This window comes from Triturus cristatus, chromosome 3_2 (genome assembly GCF_964204655.1).
Source record: "Triturus cristatus chromosome 3_2, aTriCri1.1, whole genome shotgun sequence".
Lineage (NCBI taxonomy): Eukaryota > Metazoa > Chordata > Amphibia > Caudata > Salamandridae > Triturus > Triturus cristatus.
In genome coordinates, this window is record NC_140584.1 from 1,234,690,026 (window position 1) to 1,234,716,949 (window position 26,924).

The 26,924-nt window shown below is 46.0% G+C and overlaps 1 protein-coding gene across 2 annotated transcripts in view; it reads right to left on the bottom strand.

The window, feature by feature from the left end:
• LOC146859549 (CD5 antigen-like) overlaps window positions 1–26,924 on the bottom strand; it is a 756,734-nt gene that overhangs the window by 401,405 nt on the left and 328,405 nt on the right. For both annotated transcript variants that reach the window (XM_085650246.1, XM_085650247.1), the window contains one exon: window positions 14,521–14,835. In XM_085650246.1, coding sequence (XP_085506372.1) covers window positions 14,521–14,835 — 315 coding nt within the window. The remainder of the gene's footprint in view (window positions 1–14,520; window positions 14,836–26,924) is intronic.

Consider the following 26,924-nt stretch of genomic DNA (forward strand, 5'->3'; position numbering starts at 1 on the left):
TGGTGTGTGATTATAGGGATGTCACGGTCCCCACCCTTATAGTGTGTGACCATAATTCAAGTCTCCACAATAATGTGTGCAATGATGCTATGTTGAAGATGCCAAACAGATTATATTAGTCAGATGGATCTGTACACTCATGTATTCACTTTAAAGATCGGTGTTTGACCTCCCACTCACACTTTGAATCATGGTGTTTCCACTCAGCTCAACTTATAATTACTTGAGGTAATTTTAACTGGTGAATTGCAGTGTTGTTTTTATTTTAAAATGGCATGTTTTAACTGTCTTTTTCACCTAAGTATAATGTAGCTTTAGCCTTTGGTTTATTCAGTGAATTTCTAAGGTTTTATTTTTTTTAATGTAAAGTAAGATATAATTACAAGTCCTAATGTCCCTTTAACCTTGTTTTTACATGTATTTATGTGTGTGTATATGTGTGTTAGAAATTGGGTTCCTGGTTGACTGGGGTCAGGCAGCAATCAATCCTAGTCCACGTGCGAAATGAAACTTGAGGGGGCCCCCCTGCAAGGTACATGGAGGGGCCCCGCTCCTGATTTACTCCACAGCCCCCAGGTCAGAGTACTGTTCTGAGGGGGTTCCCTGCAGCTCAGGGCCCCCCTGCAGCTCGGGGGTCCCCGCACCACTGGGGCTGCGGGCGCCTGTGTTACGCCACTGTCCTCGTCAGGGTAAGCCATCAAGGTACCTTAAAAGTAGTCTTTGCTCATCGTCTGGTAGCTTAGCAGAGAACGGTCAGGTGTAACTTAAGAGGCAATGTGTAAACCATTTGTGCAACACTTCAAACAGTAACATAGTGTAAACACCACAAATTAATGAAACAAGACCAAAATGACAAAAATCCAATAAATATAACATGAGATGTGAATTTTAAAAGAATGAACTGCAAAATATCGCTTAGAAATAATAAGCACCTATTTGGCATATCTGGTCGCACCGGGCCAAGACAAAGTCAAAAGCTCAGGCTGACCGCGATGGAGCACAGGCCGGATACAGGGACCTCCTGAGGCCCACTGAACAAAAGTACTTTGATCCCAGTTGCGACAACAAAGATGAGGGGTGCAGCCAAGCAATACATCAGTGTTGATCCTGCAGTCGAGGTGACGCATCAATTTTCTCCACCCAGCACTGGCGATGCATCAGTTCTGTAAACAATGCACCATTTTGGAAGTGTGATGTTCCAAAGGCGATGCACTGGGTTTCTCCACGCTGCTGCAATCTTTTCTATGCAGTGGCGGCAATGCAGTGGATCTGACAGTGAAGCGCTGGTTCCGAGTGCAATGCACTGGTCGTGTTCCCGCAACAGTGTGATGTCCAGATTCTGCTCTCTCAGCAAAGGATGATTGGGTTCCCCTGGAGCAGTCCCGTATGCCCACTTCCAATGATTCAATTGGAGCAGGGTAGTTGGAATTCTTTTATGTCCCTGAACCTTCAGTTGAGCAGGCTAGTCAGCTACTCCTTGGAGTCACTCTGGATCGAATTTGTGTTGGTCCAATCTTTAGCACCTGGGCAAGAGAGAGTAGCAGGGCACACAGCAAGGCAGAAGTTCTTTCAGAGTAGCAGCCCAGCAGAGTAGCAGTCCTTCAGCACACCAGTTCATCTTCTTACAGATTGGTTACAGGTCCAGAAGTGTAATGAGTGGGTGGTGTCGGAGGTCCAGTACTTATACCCTGTTGTGTCTTTGAAGTGGGGCAGACTTCAAAGAAGGGTCTTTGAAGTGCACAGAGGTCTTCACTTCCTGCCCTGTCTCCAGACTTAGTATGGGGGATATGCAGCCCTTTGTGTGTGGACAGGACACAGCCTATTCAGGTGTAAGTATGAGACTGTGCCCAGCTCCTTCCTTCCACCCTCCTTGGAAGACCCATTCAGTCATACCTAAGCTCCCTTTGTGTGTGGGTATCTAGAGGGAGTACACAAAGCCCAGCAGTCATGCAACCTATACACTGATCAGAGACAGGCAGCAGACACCAAATGGCTAAGAGCAGAAAAATGCCTCTCTAAAAGTAGCATTTTCAAAATACTAACAATAAATCTAACTTTAAAGAGGATTTATCATTACCATTCCATCGGTACTAAGCAGAGCCAGATAAACAAAGTCTCCTCTGCCTACTTCCTCACCTCCGCCTGCTTTGTAAGATCTTCGAATGGCTCCCTGTACCATCAGATGTGCCATCACACAAGTCCTCATCACCAGTCGCCTGGACTAAGGGAACACTCTTATGCTGGAATCACATCACACCTCCTTAAGAGACTTTAGACCATCCAGAACTCAGCAGCCAGACTCATCCTCAACCTCTCCAGACAGACTCACATCACCCCTACCTGAAGAAGCTCTACTGGCTCCCTGTACACAAGAGATGCCAATTCAAGATCCTGACGCATGCCTTCAAAGCCCTTTGCAACCAAGGACCAGCATACATCAACCACCAGCTGAGCTTCAACCGTCCCTCAAGACTATTGTACTCTGCCTCTCTCTCCGCCACCACACCCCTGCATCAGCTTCAGCAACAATGGAATTCGTTCCTGTTCCTACCTCACAACAAAATCCTGGAACAGACTCCCCATTTACCTGAGGACATATAACTCCCTCCCTCCAGGAATTCAGAAGGGGATTCCAGACCTCACTCTTCAACTGAAATCCCAAGCAGACTGGATCTAACGCTTGGAACCCTCACAGGTGATTAGCATGCTCTGCAAATCCATGATGGATTGACAAATCAACCTTCTCTCTATTAGGAATTACAGCTTATTAAATGTAATCAGGAATCCTCAATTTTATCATATGAGAGAGGTAGGCCTTACAGTAGTGAAAAATGAGTTTGGAGGTTTTTCACAACCAGGACATATAAAACTTAAAATCATATGTCCTACCTTTTAATTACATAGCACCCTGCCCTATGGGCTACCTAGGGACTACCTTAGAGGTGACATATGGAATAAATGGGGTGATTAACGCTTGGCATGGAGTTTTAAATGCCAAGCCAACATGGCAGTGTAACACTGCCTGCAGGCTGCAAGAACAAGCCTGGGCCTAGGTTTAAATGGCTACTAGGAGGGTGGCACAATCAGTGCTGCAAGCCCACTGGTAGCATTTGATTTACAGGCCCTGTGTATTTGGTATACCTGTAATTTACAAGTATATCAAACATGCCAATTAGGTATATATCAAAGAATCTAATTTTAGGGGCGGGAGCACAAGCACTTTTGCATTGGTTAGCAGTGGTAAAGAGCACAGAGTCCTAAGTCCAACAAAAAACAATTCAACAAAATTGGAGGTAAGCAGGCAAACTCCTTGGGGGAAGACCACCCCAAGGCTTTCAGGTCTAACACGTGCCCCTCCCAGTTGAAAGTGGAGAGAGTTACCTAAACTCCTGGACGTTCCCTTCACTAAGATGGAATATTCCTGAGAGACCAAAATTATTGGCATGGTCTCTCCAGGTCAGTGTTCCACAGTAAAGTCCATTCCCTGTAGCGAAGATTCCCTCATTAGTGGCATTTCCAGCACTAGAGATTTCGTCAGCAGGGGGGCGCTAGAGGGCGCCAAGCAAGATAGCTGCACTTTAGTGCAGCTCGGCCGATCTCTCATCCGCCTAAAATCCGCCTAATACTGCATCATCGAAGCCTGTAAACGGATGTCCCTCATCGCGATAGCACCCTGCAACCTGCAGAGGAATCCTGGGTATCTGCTGGCAGCGTGACGGCTGAAAATTCGATTTTCGTGTTCTGCCTGATGAGCGACAAGATGTCAGCCACTGCAGCCTGACAAAAATTCTCCCCACCGCAACAACTCTACGCGTGGCTGGCGAGGGGTTAATCTTCCGGTGACAATCCTGCCGATCAGAGGGTGCTGGACCGATCACCAGTGTGGCCCGAGAACCGAGGTGTGGGCTACTCACTTTCAAAACCAGGGGTCTTCAGCGGAGCACGCCAGCCAGCCAAGTCCTGAGGCTGCTGCCACTGCTTCAGTGCGCATTCACGGAGTCCAGGACAGCTATACTCACTCGCTGTGCTGTGAGGGGGGCAACCAGGAATGCAGCTGCTGCGCTCTAAGGCACCTAAAGATCTGTGGCCTACCTCGCTGCATAGACTGATGCAGACTGAGCCGGGTACTTGCCTGGAGGTGCGTCGGACCCCCGCTGTGTTTGCGCCTGAGGACTGGAAGGCTGGTGGAGCCGACTGCAGGTGGTGGTGAGTGGGGAGTGGTTGGGCTCCTAGTCCTCAGCTGCGGTGGTGGGTGAGGGATGGAGCGTATGGCGGCACTTGGCATGCTGCAGCCTGTGAGCGTGGCTGAGGCAGGGTGGCGCTCGTGTCTCCCTGCACGCCCTGCGATGGCATCCATATTCCGGATAGATCTGGGAGACCTTCCCCTAATGGTGTGCTCTAGTTGATTTCTCCCCATACCATCCAGACCAGGTACCCACTGGGCCTTCTGTGTGGCTGAAGGTGCATCTAGTTGTGCATTGACTCTTTCTTTAAATATTTTGTTCATCCATTGCAACATTCTTGGACCAATCAGAAGAACTCTGTGCCAAACTAGAGATGAGGCGGTACCCCCGGAAGATCATCAGACAGGCTAAAAAAAGAGAAATGAACACCCCACGGAGTGTTTTGCTTCAGAAAAATGGAAAAACAAAAGATGACTGCTTACCTGTGGTCATGACTTTTGACCCTTTAGCCACACAGATTCGTCAGTCCATACGAAAGCATTGGGCATTGTTGTCTACTGAGGATTTCACCATGCCTCCCCGAGGTTCGCTTTTAAAAGATCTAGCAACCTGGGTGACAAACTTGTACACACACGTGTGAAAATGGCACAGAGGCCGACAGAGTCGTCTATCCCCCCTGGACATAATCCATGTGGACTTTGTTCTGTGTGTGGATTACCAAAGAAAACCCAGAGTGTAATCCTTCACTCCGGAAAAATTTGGTATTTGAAGTGTTTTAGTAATTGCAATACCGCTAATGTGGTCTACAGACTGACGTGCCAATGTAACCTTCAATACATTGGACTCACAACGAGGAAGGTGAAAGTCAGAATACAGGAGCATCTGAGTACGATGAGAGTAGGCAAGCTCACGACTAAATTAGTACAACACTGTCATAACACCAAGCATACCTTCACGTGGGTGGTCTTGGAGAAAATAACGGGTTCACCCCAAAACGTTGAAGATCTACTGGCTTCAAAAGAAGCCAGATGGATTTTCCAGGAGAAGTCTGACCAGTTTGGACTGAATGACCAAATTGAGTGGGGGAGGGCAAGATACTGAGTGCTCATCAAATGGACGATTTGTTACTGCCTCTTTAACCCCTGTCTATTTTCGCCAACTCTTGTCTTGAAGAGGTGTGTGTTTATGAGATAACATCTAATCTCTTGTTATTCTTTATACCCCGACTCAATAAAAATAAGACTCCAATAAAAACTGTATTTTAACAATAAACTATATTTCAAAAGATGAACAAGATACATTTTCCATAATGGTAGGGTTTATTTAGATTATAGTTATATGTTGAGAGATATACAGAAAACACATATGATAAGAGTAGAAAGAAAAAACAAGGCATAATGGTGAAAAAGAAAGGTATGGAGACACGTAGGGAAGCACACGTGCAGCATCCCACTATGACTTATTAATGAATCCTTTAGAGAGGTACCTCACTTGGTAGTTTCCATACTGTCGTCCATGATACAATCAGAAACACCAAATAGTGATTTACTCGTTGTGTTTAATTTTGACCTTGGACACATAATCTCCCCATTTCAAAATAGTCCCCCTTAGAATGACTAGGGCGATGCAATAGAATCCTGAAACTAAAAATCTAACCGGCCAGTGGATAGCCAGGTCACTTATTCTACTAGTCAAAGATGGCGCCCATAATGGTAAATGTAAGGCATGAAGACATGCAGGGAAGCGCACGTGTAACACTCCACTGAGAATCACCAATGAACCCTCTGGATAGGAATCCTAGAGGTCAATTCCTAGACTATGGCCCAGGACCTATCCATGCATGAAAAACATTGAATATAGATTGGCACGTGCAAGCGCTTTATCTTGACCTTGGATTTATAGCCCCCCCAATCCAAAATGGCGCTTTTATTTGTTCTGCGAGACGGTGGGCGGTCATGGAGAGGGAATATAATCAGACGCGGGAACACAACACACTCGACCGGCGGAGATAAGGAGCTCCATGAGGCTTTGGGTGGTAAGGAGGTGTTGAATGAGAAGGAGGGGGCTTTACTTGACATAGATGATTCCATTGGTCTATGACCCCGTTTTTAAATACTGTGCTAAATTTCTATCTATGGGCAAAACCTTTATAAAATCCTGAGAGAATGGGGCCAGAATTGAAAACCTTTTCCTAAATGTCGCCTCTCGATGTTGGGTTGATGTTTTTTTGCAGTAGCGGGGTTCCTGTGGCCTATGAGGGAGGACATATCAGTGTGTATGTATGAATGTATACTGGATATTTGTAATCCCAGTACAGCGCTGATAAGTACACAGAGAAACAAGTAAAGGAGAGAGTAAAACTAGAACAGTGATAACGAGGGATTCGTTGTACTATTGTGGGATATTATGTGGCTGATAAGAATGTGTAAACAACAGAAATCTGAGTTTATTGAAATTGCCCTATTTATAGATTGGCATTACAGCTGAATGCTGAACCACCACGAGGACTCACATGAGGAGCCTTAGGGTGACCTGTATGAACGAGCTGGTACGCGAGGCCATGGCTCTACAAGGGTAATTGATGGATTCAAATTGAGAGACAGATATTCGTTCATGTGGAATGAGTTGTGGTAATAGTTAAGTGTTGTGTGTCTTTTACTTTTGGCAGTCCCCGAATGAAACTCTAAGAAGTGTCCCTGGCGTGTGCCAAGCGACTATATTTGCCCTGACGAAATCGCTACAAACACATTTGGCAATGAAACATGTTGGCACAAAATAATGGTATGCATATTTAGCAACCTTTTTAAGTTTTGAACTGGGTGCACTTCTAGGGAAGAATAAAGTTTGAACCTATAGAGGGTGCACCTTGTTCATTTTTTACTTTCACTATTCAGTCGCACTACCTACCTGCAAAAATTTTCTTTGGGTTTATTTTTGTGGACACTTTATTATTCTTGGAGCGTGATGGCAACGGATGATGATAAGAGTGGGCAGAGCTGATGAGTACCAGTCAGCAGGCTCAATTGGCGTTGCGCACGTGAGCTGCCATCTCGCCTCCCTCACATTTTTTCTTTTCAAGTCTCTATCACTATTGGATATATTTCTCTCTTCACGCTTCTTTCATTATTGGATTTGAGAAATACCAGGTGTAATTTACAAGAGCTCGTACACCGTGAGGCTCATTGGGGAGACTGCCCAAAGTAAAATCTTTAGTAATCAAAAATTGAAGGTGGCGAGCTTGTTGGTGACTACCTCAAAATCTGGAAATATGGGGAGTATAAAATACCTTAAGTGATAGGGTTTTGAACCACATGTTACGGCCATTATACCTTCTAAGACCTAGGCCTGTGTAGAAAAATATTGATTGAGAGGAGGGCGACCTAGGCCTTTTTTTCCCTCTGTAGCTCCTTATTGTGTGAATGACCATGGAAACGTCCTGAGCCCTTTCTGTGCATCTTTGGTTGAGCATGGAAACATCCTGAGACCTTTCTTTACACCTTTGGCTGACCATGGAAATGTCCTGAGCCCTTTCTTTACACCTTTGGCTGACCATGGAAACGTCCTGAGCCCTTTCTTTACACCTTTGGCTGACCATGGAAATGTCCTGAGCCCTTTCTTTACATCTTTGGCTGACCATGGAAACGTCCTGAGCCCTTTCTTTACACCTTTGGTTGACCATGGAAACATCCTGAGCCCTTTCTTTACACCTTTGGCTGACCATGGAAACGTCCTGAGCCCTTTCTTTACATCTTTGGCTGACCATGGAAACGTCCTGAGCCTTTTCTTTACACCTTTGGCTAACCATTGAAACATCATGAGCCCTTTCTTTACATCTTTGGCTGACCAGGGAAACGTCCTGAGCCCTTTCTTTACACCTTTGGCTGACCATGGAAACGTCCTGAGCCTTTTCTTTAAACCTTTGGATGACCATGGAAACATCCTGAGCCCTTTCTGTACACCTTTGGCTGACCATGGAAACATCCTGAGCCCTTTCTTTACACCTTTGGCTGACCATGGAAACTTCCTAAGTCCTTTCTTTACACCTTTGGCTGACCATGGAAACGTCCTGAGCCCTTTCTTTAAACCTTTGGCTGAGCATGGAAACGTCCTGAACCCTTTCTTTACACCTTTGGCTGACCATGGAAACGTCCTGAGCCCTTTCTTTGCATCTTTGGCTGACCATGGAAAGTCCTGAGCCCTTTCTTTACATCTATGGCTGACCATGGAAACGTCCTGAGCCCTTTCTTTACATCTTTGCCTGACCATGGAAACGTCCTGAGCCCTTACTTTACATCTTTGGCTGACCATGGAAACGTCCTGAGCCCTTTCTTTACACCTTTGGCTGACCATGGAAAGATCCTGAGCCCTTTCTTTACATCTTTGGCTGACCATGGAAACGTCCTGAGCCCTTTCTTTACATCTTTGGCTGACCATGGAAACGTCCTGAGCCCTTTCTTTACATCTTTGGCTGACCATGGAAACGTCCTGAGCCCTTTCTTTACACCTTTGGCTGACCATGGAAGTGTCCTGAGCCCTTTTTTTACACCTTTGGCTGACCATGGAAACGTCCTGAGCCCTTTATTTACATCTTTGGCTGACCATGGAAACGTCCTGAGCCCTTTCTTTAAATCTTTGGCTGACCATGGAAACGTCCTGAGCCCTTTCTTTAAACCTTTGGCTAACCATGGAAACGTCCTGAGCCCTTTATTCACACCTTTGGCTGACCATGGAAACGTCCTGAGCCCTTTCTTTAAACCTTTGTCTGACCAAGGAAACGTTCTGAGCCCTTTTTTTAAACCTTTGTCTGACCATGGAAACGTCCTGAGCCCTTTCTTTACACCTTTGGCTGACAATGGAAACGTGCTAAGTCCTTTCTTTACACCTTTGTCTGACCAAGGAAACGTCCTGAGCCCTTTCTTTCAACCTTTGTCTGACCATGGAAACATCCTGAGCCCCTTCTTTACACCTTTGGCTGACCATGGAAACGTCCTGAGCCCTTTCTTTACATCTTTGGCTGACCATGGAAACGTCCTCAGCCCTTTCTTTACATCTATGGCTGACCATGGAAACGTCCTGAGCCCTTTCTTTACATCTTTGGCTGACCATGGAAACATCCTGAGCTCTTTCTTTACACCTTTGGCTGACCATGGAAACGTCCTAAGCCCTTTCTTTACACCTTTGGCTGACAATGGAAACGTGCTAAGTCCTTTCTTTACACCTTTGTCTGACCAAGGAAACGTCCTGAGCCCTTTCTTTAAACCTTTGTCTGACCATGGAAACGCCCTGAGCCCCTTCTTTACACCTTTGGCTGACCATGGAAACGTCCTGAGCCCTTTCTTTACATCTTTGGCTGACCATGGAAACGTCCTCAGCCCTTTCTTTACATCTATGGCTGACCATGGAAATGTCCTGAGCCCTTTCTTTACATCTTTGGCTGACCATGGAAACATCCTGAGCTCTTTCTTTACACCTTTGGCTGACCATGGAAACGTCCTGAGCCCTTTCTGTACACCTTTGGTTGATCATGGAAACGTCCTGAGCCCTTTCTTTACACCTTTGGCTGACAATGGAAACGTCCTAAGTCCTTTCTTTACACCTTTGTCTGACCAAGGAAACGTTCTGAGCCCTTTTTTTAAACCTTTGTCTGACCATGGAAACGTCCTGAGCCCTTTCTTTTCACCTTTGGCTGACCATGGAAACCTCCTGAGCCCTTTCTTTACATCTTTGGCTGACCATGGAAACGTCCTGAGCCCTTTCTTTACATCTATGGCTGACCATGGAAACATCCTGAGCCCTTTCTTTACATCTTTGGCCGACCATGGAAACGTCCTGAGCCCTTTCTTTACACCTTTGGCTGACCATGGAAACGCCCTGAGCCCTTTCTTTACACCTTTGGCTGACCATGGAAACGTCCTGAGCCCTTTCTTTACATCTTTGGTTGACCATAGAAAAGTCCTGAGCCCTTTCTTTACACCTTTGACTGACCATGGAAACGTCCTGAGCCCTTTCTTTACACCTTTGGCTGACCATGGAAACGTCCTGAGCCCTTTCTTTACATCTTTGGCTGACCATGGAAACGTCCTGAGCCCTTTCTTTACATCTTTGGCTGACCATGGAAACGTCCTGAGCCCTTTCTTTACACCTTTGGCTGACCATGGAAATGTCCTGAGCCCTTTCTGTACACCTTTGGGTGACCATGAAAACGTCCTGAACCCTTTCTTTACACCTTTGGCTGACCATGGAAATGTCCTGAGCCCTTTCTGTACACCTTTGGCTGACCATGGATACGTCCTGAGCCCTTTCTTTACATCTTTGGCTGACCATGGAAATGTCCTGAGCCCTTTCTTTATATCTTTGGCTGACAATGGAAACGTCCTGAGCCCTTTCTGTACACCTTTGGATGACCATGGAAACGTCCTGAGGCCTTTCTTTACATCTTTGGCTGACCATGGAAACGTCCTGAACCCTTACTTTACACCTTTGGCTGACCATGGAAACGTCCTGAGCCCTTTCGTTAAACCTTTGGCTGACCATGGAAACGTCCTGAGCCCTTTCTTTACACCTTTGGCTGACCATGGAAACGTCCTGAGCCCTTTCTGTACATCTTTGGCTGACCATGAAAACGTCCTGAGCCCTTTCTTTACATCTTTGGCTGATCATGGAAACGTCCTAAGCCCTTTCTGTGCATCTTTGGCTGACCATGGAAACATCCTCAGCCCTTTCTGTGCATCTTTGGCTGAGCATGGAAATGTCCTGAGACCTTTCTTTACACCTCTGGCTGACCATGGAAATATCCTGAGCCCTTTCTTTACATCTTTGGCTGACCATGGAAACGTCCGGAGCCCTTCCTTTACATCTTTGGCTGACCACGGAAACGTCCTGAGCCCTTTCTTTACACCTTTGGCTGACCATGGAAACGTCATGAGCCCTTTCTTTACACCTTTGGCTGACCATGGAAACATCCTAAGTCTCTTCTAAGTGTCACCCTACCTTCATGTTTTTTGCAGTGGCATTTGGCGAGCCGGAGCTCTTATGTTTTCCAGCTTGCTTGTGGTCTTGTTGTTGTGGCTCTGAGAGGCACCAGGGTATCTGCGCAGGCGGTGATCTAGGTGTTGAAGTTAGAGATAGATTTGGGAAGTTTGCTTTTGTGTCAAGGCTGGTGGTGTAGGAGTTCGTAGAGCAAGATGTTTCTGAGATCTTGTGATGGGCTTGCGTCAGAACCCCGTTCAGAGGGCCATGGGGCAAGCAGGGGTTACTGGGGCTAACCAAGGTGGTTGGGCCATTTTCTCCTGCTGTCCTGGTGCCCACCCTTCTATGGATCCCAATCAGCTGGGTCATATGCCTCCTTCTTCACCTGACTCTCAATTGGTAAGATAGCCTGAGCCGTCAACGTTCCCTCGGAGGGAATTGTAGATACAGATTAGTAGACATGACAATTACCTCGATGTGCACGCAGCGCCCACAATAAATGAATGTCCAAATATTTTTTTATGAAAGAAGTATTTTAATTCTAATTCTACACATGCAAAGTTATGATGATAAAAAGATCTGGTCACTACTTATAAACATCACAGGGTATGCTGCCACCACTGCACTTGTGCTGTTGAAGACAGTAGCCTTCCACCACTATAAGAATAGTGCTTTAAGAGACCCTCCCGGTCCAACATGAGTGCAGACCATGAGACAGGCCTATGTTCTGGCGCACATACATGATCCATGTTTGGCTATGACAAAAAAGTCAGCATTAGGAATCCAGACAATATACAGTTGGGTACTCAGGGCAGGGGTACACGTCTTTACCATGCAGAGGGCTTATCCTTCCCAACAGCTTGTCTACTGGGAGTTTGCTGAAGCTGGTGAAGATGGGGTCTAGTAGTTATCTGACAGCATGTGTGGGGTCCACTCACTGAGAGAGTCCGAGCTTGGACAGGCCCTTGAGGATGTTGCCTGTGCCGAAATCAGTGAGGTCCTCGAGTTGGTAGTTGACGTCACCAAGTCAAATAAAGGCACTTGAGTCAAGAATCAGGGAGGTGGCAACATTTGCAATGGTGGCACTGAAGCTGGCGCTTGGTTGGGAAGGCGGTAGATAACAGTGCCTCCCAGGATGTAGTTCACAATGATGAGGAGTTTGAAGGTGAAGTGTTCCATGTTGCTGGTGGTGCTCTCCAAGGTGGGTGAGAATTGGATGGATTCTTTGAAGATAACAGTGATTCCACCGGTCTGTTTGTCTTGTCCTGAGATCTTGTATCCAGGGGACTGCCATCGCAATAACGTGAGCAGACGATGAAGTTAAAAAGGTTTCGTCTGAAAGAGAAGGTCTGGTGAGTGCTTATGTAACAGATCTCAAATTTCATTGGTGTGTTTAGTGAGGGAGCAAATTTTGAAAAGTATGAAGGATATGGAGCGGTGTGGTGTAGTAGGGGTCAGGTATGTTTGGGAGTGTGTTGAGTATGTTGGTTTTGTGAGGTGTGAGGGAGGAGTGAGATGGGTGTGGGAGAGTGTATGTGAAATGGCAGATGGTGCAGCAGAATGCATCTTCAGTGTTGGGTGGCGAAGCTCAGCAGCCGCGCTGGTAGATATGACCAGGGCTCAGGCGTGGTGGGGTGGGGTGGGGTGGCGATGATGGGAGGAGGGTTGGAGGAAGAATGGGAGTCCTGGAGATAGGCTTGGCTTTGACATGCTTTCGGCACAGCACGTCTGCGTTACAGCCTCCATTACGTGATGACAGTTTGACAGGAAGCCAGTCATGTCACTTCCTGGGCAGATGGATGATGGTAAATCAACTAAGGTCACTTCATGTGCAGATGGATGATGGGAAATTACTTTCCTTGCTTGGCTGCTTCTTTTAAAGACACCTTTGGTGGGAAAACAGTGATGTCACTTCCTTAGCAGAATAATGCTGGGAAATCCAGTGATGTCCCCTCATGTGCAGATAAATGATAGGAAATCCATTAATATCACTTCCTTGCCGTTGGATGATGGGAAATCCTGTGATGTCACTACCTGTGCAGTTGACTGAAGGTAAATCATTGATATATAGGATTGTGAATTGAAATTTTGAAGGGGCTCTATAAACACACCCCTTCCAAATTGTGATTCGTAATGTATTTCTAAACACATAATCGCTAAATGAGTTTAGTACATTTGTAAAAACTATTTGGCAGTCACAAACCATGTGATGTATCAAAAAGCAGGGTTTGTGACCGCTAAATGGCATTGTACAAACAGATGAAACAGGAGTTCATCACCATTTTCTTTACCCAGATCAGCCGGGTTGGAATTATCACCGGCGGAGCAGTGAGAACTCCTTCTTCAACAACTTCTCCGTATCCCTTTCAGGTAGTCTTCTTTCCCGCCGAATTTGCCTCACTCTCTGTCTGTCCCCCTTACCCTGTTAACCGTTTACCTCTATGATTCAGTCACTGTCTCGACCCTTTTCCTTCAGACGGCGCTATAATATCCTGTACCGATAACTACTCCATTTCCAATTGTGGTCTGTAGTATGGTCAGAATATCACTATTCAAGTTCTGTACTGTTTCCCTTTCTATTGTTGTGGATGTTACATGTACAGCATGCTGGATTTCGCTTTCTTAGGTTGGATAACATTTACATGCCTATAATGCTTTATTACTAATTATCCCACATCACCCATCACCACAATAAGCTTTGCTGTTTGTTATTTCTGTACCGCTCCCTCAGACTCTCTCCTCATATTTGTATCCTTCTCTCAGTGCCCCAAAAACAGCAACCTTACCAGCGGACTTCAATAACAGCTCTACAAATGCTCAGAACCTCAACAAACATTGTTTTTATCATTTAAACGTGTGCCCAGGACTTGGCTTTTCAGTAACTTGTGTGGGTTTACATCCACATACTTATACGGGGGTTATAGGGTATTTCCTCCGACCTGGTAGCACCGTGCAACACACACACTACAACCACCATACGCACATACAGCAAATCGCCACTCTTCCTGGCATATCCAAAACCCTACTTCCAGACAAATCTAGCAGCTATGTGCAGAATGCTGTTCAGTAGTGCCAAATCTGTGTGTTGATGCTGGCAAGCGAGTGCTCTGTTTATTCTGTGCAGAAATGAGAGTCGGTGCCACAGTGTCGGTATCAGGGTGTCTGCTGCCTCTAAGTTCGATGCGAATATGTGAGTTTTCAGAGGGTTAGCCAGTCTAGAAGTTAAATCTGTTGTTATTGCAGTCAGAGTATATTGCTTGTTGCAATCTTTCACTTTGCATCTAGCCTCAAATATGTGTTTACAGTGTACATTCATTACATTTCTTGAGAAAAGATAACTTTATTTCACTTGGTTTCCATTCCTTACCTGTGCAGGTCACCCCAGCGTCCCTTCCGGTAGGACAAGTATTGTGTTCCCAGCATTGTTGTGGGCACTTCCATAGAGCAGCCTCATCTCCTCTGCAGTGGACATTACTCATGACAACAGGCAGAGAACTCTTTCCGAATGTTGGATTGTACTCATGTTCTTCCGCTGAAATACATCCGAGCTGTCTGCAGACAACTGAAGCATCATCCAGATCCCAGGAATCATCACACACCGTCCCCCACACACCATTGTGCCTGACCTCCACTCTTCCAGAGCAGAGAGAGGCGCCGTTCACCAACCGGACCTCATCAGGACCTGGAAACAGCATAAGTGGACGGATATCAAGCAAGAGTCGCAAAATCAGGTAATGTGTCAACATTATAAATATGTTTGAAGGTTCATGGTTCTTTATTTTTGCACGATTAATCAAAATCATTGCAAATCATTAGATAAAACACTACATGTACAATGGGAAAATATCAATACAAATGTCAAACAAAAGTAACATAGGCCCAGTCTCTTTGTGGTTCATTGTAAACAGATGAATAAATAGAGCAAAAACAGCTGCAAAATGTAATAAAATTCACAGTCTATGAAGTACTGGGTATTTTAGTCCCAGCGGTGCAGGGGCACACACCCTATGACTTCTGGGTTCACCCTGTTCCAGACCTACAGAAACACAGAGTCTTCTGGGTGAAGTCAAAGATTCGTTTATTGGCTGCAGACCAATTACAGGTATCCTAGAAGTACAACAGCGTGTATGTTCTCAGGAGACTGCTGAAAATCATAGGAACGGGCTTCTCCTTAAGTACAAAATATCATGCTCCAGGCACACATTCCTTGGTTTACGATATGGCCATTATAAGTATACATTACAAACGAAAAAGCAGAGTCATGATGACCATCCCACATTCCAGTTCGGCCAGCCCACAATGATTTACACAGTAAGGTTCAGATCCCACATTTGATGTCAATAGACCCCCCAATAAACATGAGCATCTCCTGTTTTGGGAAACAAGTCATAAAGCAGGAACAAGCAGGTGTGGAAGAGATTAGCTGGGGGATTGTATAGAATGAAAGGGTTTTATGACGGGTCAAGCCCTGATGCTAATCACAGGTGGACGGAGGAAGGGGAGCTCGTGAGACCGGTTTGACCTGGGGCAGCAGAGCCAGCTGCCCAGGTCACAGAGAAGTCAGAGGAGAAGCCCATGTACTGTGAGGCCCGTATTTACTCCATCATAGCCTATGTGAGGGCAATGACAAGATGGCCACTGCTTCCAAAATGGAACCCGCGTAGTGAAGCAGAATAACGTGTACACAGTGCATTCATAGCTAGAACGATATATAAAGCACTCGTACATGCCGCATTTACCATTTGCGGTTTGTTAATACCAAGATAAACAGGGGTAGGGCCCTGTCCCCTACGCGGTCCCGAATATTAAAGTACGACAGACCCTCCTTTTGCCCTTACATAGGCAATCACTATACTCATCTTAATCCGAGTCTAGGTCAATGTTCACAAAGTCATGGAGATGTTGCTGTAGCATCATCCTATTACTTAGCTCGTCCCTCGATACAGGTTTCCTTACACATAAGGTAGCACATAGACCACATATCGTAGGAGCACACTGTATGCACAGACAGAACAGGAAAAGAATGGCTAAGATCATTCCAATGACCATCAGAACTTTCCAACCCCAGGCAGATATCAATTCCCAGAACCACCCCACCAGTGACCAATCTCCCTTATCCACGTGTATGGATTCAGATATTTTATGGAGTTTGGAGATGGCTTGATACACTGTTGGAGCATTATCTGGTATGAAAATGCAGCAACTGGATTGGATGACCTTGCATACCCCACCGCGGTCTGCAAGAATAACGTCTAGAACCATGCGGTTCTGCAGAGTCATAAGGCGATCCGCTTGGAGCTCAGCTGTCAGATTACCAAGGGCACCAGCCGTTACATTGACAGTGGATTCAACCACACGAGTCAGCTGTCTCAGGTTCCTACTATTCACCATAGGTCCCCAAAACGGCAGGAAACCCAAGAAGAAGTCTCCTGCTTCCTGACCCGCAGTATCCTCCTTACTAATCACACCTCTCACAACTCTGGTCTTGTGATAGTCAGAGGCAGCAGTAAATGTCGGCGGTAGCAAGTTCGCAATATAACATGTGCCCGAGAAATCAGGGGGCAGCCATGTATATGCTCGGTCATTACAGATGAAATATGTGCCCTTGGCAGCCAAAAACGCAGGGGAAAACTGTGACGGGAAGGTGTACGTTTCAGTACAGTCACTTCTTCCCAGTTGAGCTCTAGGATTCTGACCATTACCCTGTAAGCAGAACCGACCCATGTGGGGTACGACCCAGATTGGAGATGAGATTTTTCGCTGTCTTTCACCCAGACTAATACTATACCCCGTCGCGTTCCATCCTACATAAGGTCTCAACTCTTCTTTGGGAATGGATGAGTATGCATCGATATCCCTACTCATATCGGCAACTCCTTTCATCAAAGCCTTATTATTGGTGATAGGTCTGATGGAACGCGGTTGGCGAGGGGAGTATGTATCTAGAGCATAGAGAAACATGGTCTGGAATGCCCATGACGATCCATTGTAACTGTACGGCAGCACCAGGTAGGGAATACCCTTGTTAATGGTATGTGGCATTAACCCACACACCCAGCAATTGGTCGTATTCAATACCAGTTGGTGCTGGTGCAAGAGTTGGATAAACGAGTTATTTACGAACTCTGATCGTCTGGTCTGTTCGTGCTCAGGCAAAGGGTGAAAAGAGTGAGAGGAGGCAGTAGAAGGAGATATAGGCTGTTCAGTGGGTTCAATGGGCTTTTGAGCGGAGAAGAACACAAATCCTACAATAAACATTATTATGCTACACAGTGTAAAAAGGCACAAAAAGACAAAACATTTACTTTTTACAATTCTACACATCCTTGCGTTAAAGTTCATTTCCTCAATCGGTCTCTCCATCTTAAAAAACTCCATCCTCTACTCGGGCCGCTCGCGGCGGATGAGTTTCTTCTGCTAAGGAGTACGCCTGTCAGTCCAGGGAAACGCCCTAGACCAACCAGAACCGTTGACCTAGCGTCTTCGGCCTGTACCCCAAAGTCTTGGCACCGCGACCCTGCGGCAGAACCCGGATGGTGGTTCGAAAAACAAAAATCAAGAAAGTCCTTCAGATGGGAGAGCAAAAATGTTAAAAAGGAAATAGTGAGGAAATCTTTATTTGTCCATGGGCCTAGGTCTCAAATTATAGCGGAGACGGCCAGGTGCTGTTTGGTCTTGAAACAAAAGTTCAGGCTCAGTGGTGTCCAGTCGATTTCATGGTGGCACAGCTTCCTGCAGAATATTGTCACTCTCTTGGTCTGAAACTGTGTCTTTTATGCGTGCGTCACTGAATGGTACAAAACGAGGTACAGTGTCTGTTTCAGAGTCGGCGATACCCTCCTTGACCCACTGGTCATATGGCAGAGGCAAGGGGACTACTTTACAGTGGGTACCATGGATCCAGTGTTTCTTCCCTTTTACTCGCACTGCTGATCTTGTCGAAAGAAGAACAAGATGAGGGCCGATCCAGCGAGGCTCGTCGTTGCTCTTGCGCTGGAAATTTCGGACTAGCACCCACGTACCAGGGTTGATAGGGTGTCCAGGAGGTTCAGAAGCTTGGGGAAGAGTATCATGTACCTGTTGGTGCAAAACACGCAGTTTAACAGTCAAATCATACAGGTAATCGAGCAGTACTGGATGCTCTATCTCACTGAACTTCGTAGGCCTCGGTACACCCCATACGTTGGCCGGACGGCCAAAAACAACCTCGTAAGGGCTAAGTCCCACTCGTGAGTGTATGGTCATTCTGGTGGACAGGAGTGCTAGAGGCAGAGCGTCAGGCCATTTAAGACCGGTGCTCGCCTGGATTTTGGCCAGCTTGAGCTTTAAGGCTCCATTGTAGCGTTCTACTAATCCAGCTGATTGGGGGTGATTTGCAGCATGGAACTTCTGCTTTATCCCTAGCCCTTCACATACATTCTTCATCACTTTACCCACAAACTCACTTCCGTTATCACACCACACCATTCTTGGCATCCCAAACCTAGGGAAAAATTCCTTCACAAGGGCTTTGGCTGTGGATAGGGCAGTGTTATCTTTCAGAGGATAAGCCTCTATCCATTTTGAGAAAGCACAAACAACCACCAGTACATATTTCAGGTTGTTGCACCTTTCCATGTGAATAAAGTCCAGCTGCAAAACTTCAAATGGACATGATGGGGGTGCAAAGTGACCAGCTGGAGTTGGGGTTCCCCTACCAGGGTTGTACTTCAAGCATACTATGCAATTCTTGACCACATTCTCTGCACACTTGGGAATCCCAGCATTCTGCCATACTGGAGCCAACAACTTGCATATACCTTTCGTACTGATATGTGCCATTCCATGTGCCATAGTAACCACTGGAAGCACATATGCATCAGGCAATAACCATCGCCTATGTTCTGTCAAATCAACCCAACAACCATTCTCATCCAACTTACCCATACTTTCTCTCCACTTGCTTAACTCTTCCCCTGTGGCTTCAGCTTGAAGCGACTTCACACTCTCTATTGTGTTCTCACACATTCCCACATCATTAACCCATCTTGCGGGGCCTGCAACATACATTCTAGTCTTCACATTCTGTGCTGTTTCTTTCGCGGTCTCATCAGCAAACGCATTCCCACGTCTAACATCATCTGTGACTTTCCTGTGCGCACTGCATTTCATGATCGCAACTTGCAACGGTAGGGTCAGTGACTCAAGGAGATCATTCACCAACTTGCCATTCTGAATTTTAGCTCCATGCGACGTCAGGAACCCACGCTCCTTCCACAAACGCCCAAAATTATGAGCCACGCCAAAGGCGTACTGGCTATCTGTGTATATGTTTACTCTCATTCCTTCAGACAACACGCATGCTCTCGTGAGAGCGATTAATTCTGCTGCTTGGGCCGAATTATGTGGCACTCGTGCAGTTTCCACGACCCTGTGCAAAGTCGTGATAGCATATGCAGCAGTCGTGTCACCATTAGGGAGCTTGAAACATGAACCATCTACCCATAAAGTGCCATCACACTCAGTCAGGGGAGTATCTTTTAGATCTACTCTCCCTTTCGTCTCTTCTTCTGTTCTGAACAGACAGTCATGTTGCTCAATCTCATCTGAGTCTGCTGGAATTGGCAACAATGTGGCTGGATTCAGCGTATTGCATCTTTTTATGTGTATGTGATTTGCTAACAGTGTAAGTTCATAACCTGATAATCGCGCACTAGTCAAGTGTTGTGTCTTAGTCCTATTTAATAATGTGTCTACAGCGTGTGGAACCATAACAATCAATGTATTGTCCATTACCAAACCAGCAGATTGTCGGATAGACATCGCTGCAGCAGCTGTCGCTCTCAGACAGCTTGGCAATGCCCTCGCTACAGGGTCCAAGGTGGATGAAAAATATGCGCATGGGCGCGGTCTGTCGCCAAAAGGCTGTGTTAACACTGATAACGCACATCCATCTTTCTCGTGAACATACAATGTAAAAGGCTTACTGTAGTCAGGGGTACCCAACACAGGTGCTGAACATAATGCATTACGCAATTCCACAAAACTTTTCTGGCACTCTTCAGACCATGGGATAGGATTCGGTGTGTCTTTGCATGTTAAGGCTACTAAAGGTTTTGCCAATAAAGAAAAACTAGGGATCCAATGCCTACAGTATGAAGTGATGCCCAAGAAAGCACGCACTTCTCTCTGTGTTCTTGGCACACTCAACTGTGCAATGGCTTGAATTCTTTCTGGGGTCAGTTTCCTTCCCTCCTTCGATAAGAGATGACCTAAGTAGGTCACTTCTTGTCGACAATATTGCAGCTTAGAGAGAGACACTTTGTGATGGAAAGCAGATAAATGGCGCAACAGTGACAATGTGGCTTCTTTACAAATCTTTTCAGTATCCGCAGCGATCAGTAAATCGTCCACGTACTGAATCAGGATAGCGCCACTAGGTAAAACAAGTGCATCAAGCTGCGCTTCCAAAGCCTGACTGTATATGGATGGACTCTCACAGTAGCCCTGGGGAGCGCGTTTGAAGCGGAAGCTTCGGCCTCCCAGACTAAAACCAAAAATGTCCCTGCTCTCTTCTGCAATTGGGATACTAAAGAAAGCATTCTTTAAATCAATCACTGAAAACCATGCAGCAGAGGCTGGAATCATCGTTAACAGGGCGGTTATATCGGGGACAACCGGAAACTGTGGCACAACAATCTTATTAACCTCTCTGAGATCGATCACAAATCTGTAAACAGGTGGCTGTGAAGGATCCGTTCGTTTTAAGACAGGTAAAATCGGACTATTGCAAACGTTGCCTCTTGTCTCTTCAATCACACCCTTATTAATCAAGTCGCTGACAATGTCTAACAATGCTTTCTGCCCTTCATTAGAGATCTTGTACTGGGGAATACGTGGCAGTCTGACATTAGCCTTTAAAGTCACCACATATGGTGGTATCTCCAAGAGGCCCACATCATTGGGACCAGTAGCCCAAAGGGCATCCGGAAGGGATGACAATTCAGGCGGCATTGTGTTTTTAGACAAGTACATTGAGAAAATCACTTTCTTGCCTAATGTAAGTTGTACTCCTGAAGGAGAACAATACAGTGTAGCATGCAATCTTTTCAACAAATCTAATCCCAACAAATTCTCACCACAACCTGTTGTCAGAATCAGGGGTGCTTTCAGCTCGCAAGGTCCAACAGAAAGTGACATGGGACTAGAAACCGGGTTCCTAACTGGGGCGCCAGAAAAACCTACCGAAACATTTATATCGCCAGACAAAGGTGCGCCAGGGAGTTTTGAATGCATGATTGAACTCTTTGCAGCACCAGTGTCTAGCAGAAAAGGCTCCGTTACATTTGCTGTAGTCACCTCAACATACGGTCCACTCTGATCCACTGGCACTGAAACAACTCCCTCTCTCTGTCTATGGCTGTCCTAGTAATCATTATTTTCTGCATCACCGTCCTCTGCATAATAATCATTATTATAATACTGGGCCGTATTACTAATCGCGTTAGCTTGCTGATCAAAGCTATTGATGGTATTTTGAGGCGGCAGAGGACGCGCGTTCTGGGGAACACTTCCACGCCCTCGGCCTCTAGGAGCTTGCTGACCACCCCTACCTCTTGCGCCATACGCATTACCGTTCCGCTGCATTAATTTAGGGCAACTGTATTTAAAATGACCTTCCTCCTTGCAGTATGAACATTGGTTGGGACCTACAGGGACACGTGGTTGATAATACCCGTTCATTTGCTGGTTGCTCTGAAACTGTTGGGGTTGGTGATAGACACCTTGGGGTTGCCTATAATTATTCTGACCTCCACGTGGCGGATAGGCCTGCTGTAAAAGGACCTTTGTCTTTAGTTCCTTCGTTTTCTTCTCTGTTCTATCTTTCTCGTCCTTATCTCTATTTTCATAATACTGTGCAGTAGCCAGTATTTGCGCTGAAGAAGAAACAGCCCAAGAACTTTCTGAATCTTTTAACTTTTTACACAGGTCAGGAAGTAAATTCTGCACAAACTTATCCACAAATAACCGTTGGCCACCCTCAGTACTCATATCTTGCCCACTGTGATCAATAAACGTTTCTTCAAACCTAGTAAAGAAGTCTGACACTGTCTCATCTTTCTTCTGCTTGCATGCAGATAACTTGTCCCAATTTACGCGCATCGCAGGCATTATTGTCTTCATATACGTAATGATTCTACCAGGCAGTTCAGCTACTAAAGGTTCTGGTTTCGCACCACCAGTTTGTCTAGCATCAGCAGCAACAATGTTAGCCCATGTATCCCCTAGTTCTGCATTGTGATCTACATTACGAATTGATCCCCATAGAGGCTGTGGAACAACATTACCAAACAAAATGTCTATGTCGGCCAGATTCATAACGCATGACCCTGCCGGCTGTGACAACTCTTTATAATAACCCGCTGGGTTCTTACGGGGATCAGGCAAGGACTGCTTAAGCGCTAACACCTCAGAGCGCTTCCATGGAACATGCACCCAAACACGCTGGAAATGCGCTGCCACAGCGGGGTTACCACCGGCAGCTGCAACCGCTTCCTTCCATACCGGGGGAACTTCTCTCATAGGGTATTGTCGCGCTTTTACCTTTTTCCCCACAAGGACATCTTGTTCAAACAATGACTGTTGGCAATCATCATTCCTAAAGGACAATACAACTGCAACTGCTTTATCTACTCCGCGGTCCACAATTATACCAGTTCCAAAATCGAACCTCACTCTACACAATTCCTGTGGGTTCGGATTTTTACCACTATCCTCCAATTCTTCACAGAGAATTTCGCACATTTTCTCAAACACATATCTCTGTTTTGGGGCATCCCATTGATGGAAAACGTTGACAACTGATTCCACATCATACAGTGAAGGAAAAACAATCCATCTACGCGCCATGTTATCTATTACCTTTTTCTCATCGGGGTTAGGCAATTGGCTACGCAATTGCTTACGCTGTAAACCAGGAGTCGCACCAGATGACTCAAAGAGAGGAGACATTAATGTAGTAACCACATTAGCTAAGCGCTGTCGCGCTGAATGAGAAGCTGAGGCGAGAACAGGGGGAAAAACAGAGGGAAGAAAAGAGGATGTAGAGACAGGTACTGGAGTGGTGGAAGGAAGAGTGTCAGGGGAGGCAGCTGCTGTATTAGGCAAAGTCGCAGAAAGTGCGGGGGCAGTTGGAAGCACAACTGGCGGTCCTTGAGAGGGCTGCGCTACATGGATAAGAGCCGGCTGCAAAGCAGCTGGCGGTAGCGGCAAGGCTTGCAGTATATTCACTGGAGGTGGCATATTTACAAGCTGGGGAGGCGCCGTGGCATTTTGAGCATACGGGGGTGGCGAACTCAACAAATGTGACATCAGGGGATCTTTCTCCTTTTCTTCTAATTCATTCTGCTTAGAATGTGGTAAAGCTGGGTAACATTTGTCAATCCCTAACTTGCGCTGCCTATGCAATTGCTCACTCATTTGCTCCTCTTCATTGTCTTTAAATTGTACAGCTGCTTGCATTACTGTCATACCTTTCTCTCTCTTATTCTTTTTCGCTAGCTTAATTTCCTTTTGTTTGGCTTCCTTTCGCCATAAGCGGAAAGAGTCAAACATCGCCGGTCGGGCTTTCTTCTTAAACAATTTAATTTCCAAATTATCTAAAATATCGGTATCAAAACTACCATTTTGGGGCCATTTTAAAACACCATCTTTCCTGGTGTAGTGGATCCATACTTCGTTATATGCAATGGGGCCTACGCCATGTTTTACATAGAGCTCATAAGTTGGAGTTCCAACCGGAGGAACCGGACATGATTCCTCTAGCTGGAAATCTTTTCCACAACCCAAACAGAATAATCTACCAAATAGTCCAGAACCAGGCATCTTTGCTCACTAGTCTAGATCCAAACGTCAAAGGATTATCGATTACGATAGTCTCGTGAATACACGAGTTCTCTGGCTTTGGCGTTTGCAAACTCCAAAGTACCAAATTACCAAATCAAACGATCCCGAAGGATACCAAAAACAAATAGGAGACGCTCCACTTATACTTAACTGAATATTGCTGATCGATGGCGTCACCAGAAGACTCTCTCGATTGTTTCGCTCTCTCAAAACTCGTCAAGGGTCCAAAACAGGTCGATTAATCAGGGCAGCAGTCCTTCGTAGCCGTCGGGACGCGGAGAACCTCGCAGAAAAGACTTTCGGACCACGTCGACATGCAGGGGTCGATGAAGTGGCGGCCTTCCTCCGGAATTTCCACACGAAGCTCCTCACGAACCTCTGGCTTGGACTGGTACCGCTGAAATCGCCCCACATTGGGCGCCAAACTGAAGTACTGGGTATTTTAGTCCCAGCGGTGCAGGGGCACACACCCTATGACTTCTGGGTTCACCCTGTTCCAGACCTACAGAAACACAGAGTCTTCTGGGTGAAGTCAAAGATTCGTTTATTGGCTGCAGACCAATTACAGGTATCCTAGAAGTACAACAGCGTGTATGTTCTCAGGAGACTGCTGAAAATCATAGGAACGGGCTTCTCCTTAAGTACAAAATATCATGCTCCAGGCACACATTCCTTGGTTTACGATATGGCCATTATAAGTATACATTACAAACGAAAAAGCAGAGTCATGATGACCATCCCACATTCCAGTTCGGCCAGCCCACAATGATTTACACAGTAAGGTTCAGATCCCACATTTGATGTCAATAGACCCCCCAATAAACATGAGCATCTCCTGTTTTGGGAAACAAGTCATAAAGCAGGAACAAGCAGGTGTGGAAGAGATTAGCCGGGGGATTGTATAGAATGAAAGGGTTTTATGACGGGTCAAGCCCTGATGCTAATCACAGGTGGACGGAGGAAGGGGAGCTCGTGAGACCGGTTTGACCTGGGGCAGCAGAGCCAGCTGCCCAGGTCACAGAGAAGTCAGAGGAGAAGCCCATGTACTGTGAGGCCCGTATTTACTCCATCATAGCCTATGTGAGGGCAATGACAAGATGGCCACTGCTTCCAAAATGGAACCCGCGTAGTGAAGCAGAATAACGTGTACACAGTGCATTCATAGCTAGAACGATATATAAAGCACTCGTACATGCCGCATTTACCATTTGCGGTTTGTTAATACCAAGATAAACAGGGGTAGGGCCCTGTCCCCTACGCGGTCCCGAATATTAAAGTACGACATCTATTCAAGCTCAGTTGAATTATAGCAAAATAGTAAGAGTGCGGCATCCCACAATGATAGTAAGAGTGAAGCATCCCATAATGATAGTAAGAGTTAAGCATCCCACAATGATAGTAAAAGTGAAGCATCCCACAAGGATAGTATGAGTGCGGCATCCAACAATGGTAGTAAGAGTGCGACATCTCACAGTGATAGTAAGAGTGCAACATCTCACAGTGATAGTAAGAGTGCGGCATCCCACAATGATAGTAAGAGTGAGGCGTCCCACAATGATAGTAAGAGTGCAGCATCCCACAAGGATAGTAAGAGTGCGGCATCCAACAATGATAGTAAGAGTGCGACATCTCACAGTGATAGTAAGAGTGCAGCATCCCACAATGATAGTAAGAGTGCGGCATCCCACAATGATAGTAAGAGTGTGACATCCCACAAGGATAGTAAGAGTGTGACATCCCACAAGGATAGTAAGAGTGTGACATCCCACAAGGATAGTAAGAGTGCGGCATCCCACAAGGATAGTAAGAGTGCGACATCCCACAAGGATAGTGAGAGTGCGGCATCCCACAATGATAGTAAGAGTGCAGCATCCTACAGTGATAGTAAGAATGAAGCATCCCACAATGATAGTAAGAGCGTAGCATCCCACAAAGATAGTAAGAGTGCAGCATTCCACAGTGATAGTAAGAGTATGGGGGATAGTAAGAGTGAGGCATCCCACAAAGATAGTAAGCGTGTGACATCCCACAAGGATAGTAAGAGTGTGGCATCCCATAATGATATTAAGAGTATGGCATACCGCATTGAGAGTAAGAGTGCAGCATCCCACAGTGATAGTAAGAGTGCGGGGGATAGTAAGAGTTAGGCATCCCACAAAGATAGTAAGAGTGCGACATCCCTCAAGGATAGTAAGAGTGCGGCATCCTGCAATTATAGTAAGAGTGCGGTATCCCACACTGAGAGTAAGAGTGAGGAATCCCACAATGATAGTAAGAGTGCAGCATCCCACAATGATAGTAAGAGTGAGGCATCCCACAAGGATAGTAAGAGTGCGACATCCCACAAGGATAGTAAGAGTACGACATCCCACAAGGATAGTAAGAGTGCGGCATCCCACAATGATAGTAAGAGTGCAGCATCCTACAGTGATAGTAAGAATGAAGCATCCCACAATGGTAGTAAGAGTGAGACATACCATAATGATATTAAGAGTATGGCATCCCACAAAGATAGTAAGAGTGCAGCATCCCACAGTGATAGTAAGAGTGCGACATCCCACAAGGATAGTAAGAGTGTTGGATCCCACAAGGATAATAAGAGTGCGGCATCCTACAATTATAGTAAGAGTGCAGCATCCCACAAGGTTAGTAAGAGTGTGGCATCCCACAATTATAGTAAGAGTGCAACATCCCACAAGGATAGTAAGAGTGTGGCATCCCACAAGGATATTAAGAGTGTGTCATCCCACAATTATAGTAAGCGTGCAACATCCCACAAGGATAGTAAGAGTGTGGCATCCCACAAGGATAGCAAGAGTGCGGCATCCCACAATTATAGTAAGAGTGCAGCGTCCCACAGTGATAGTAAGAGTGTGACATCCTACA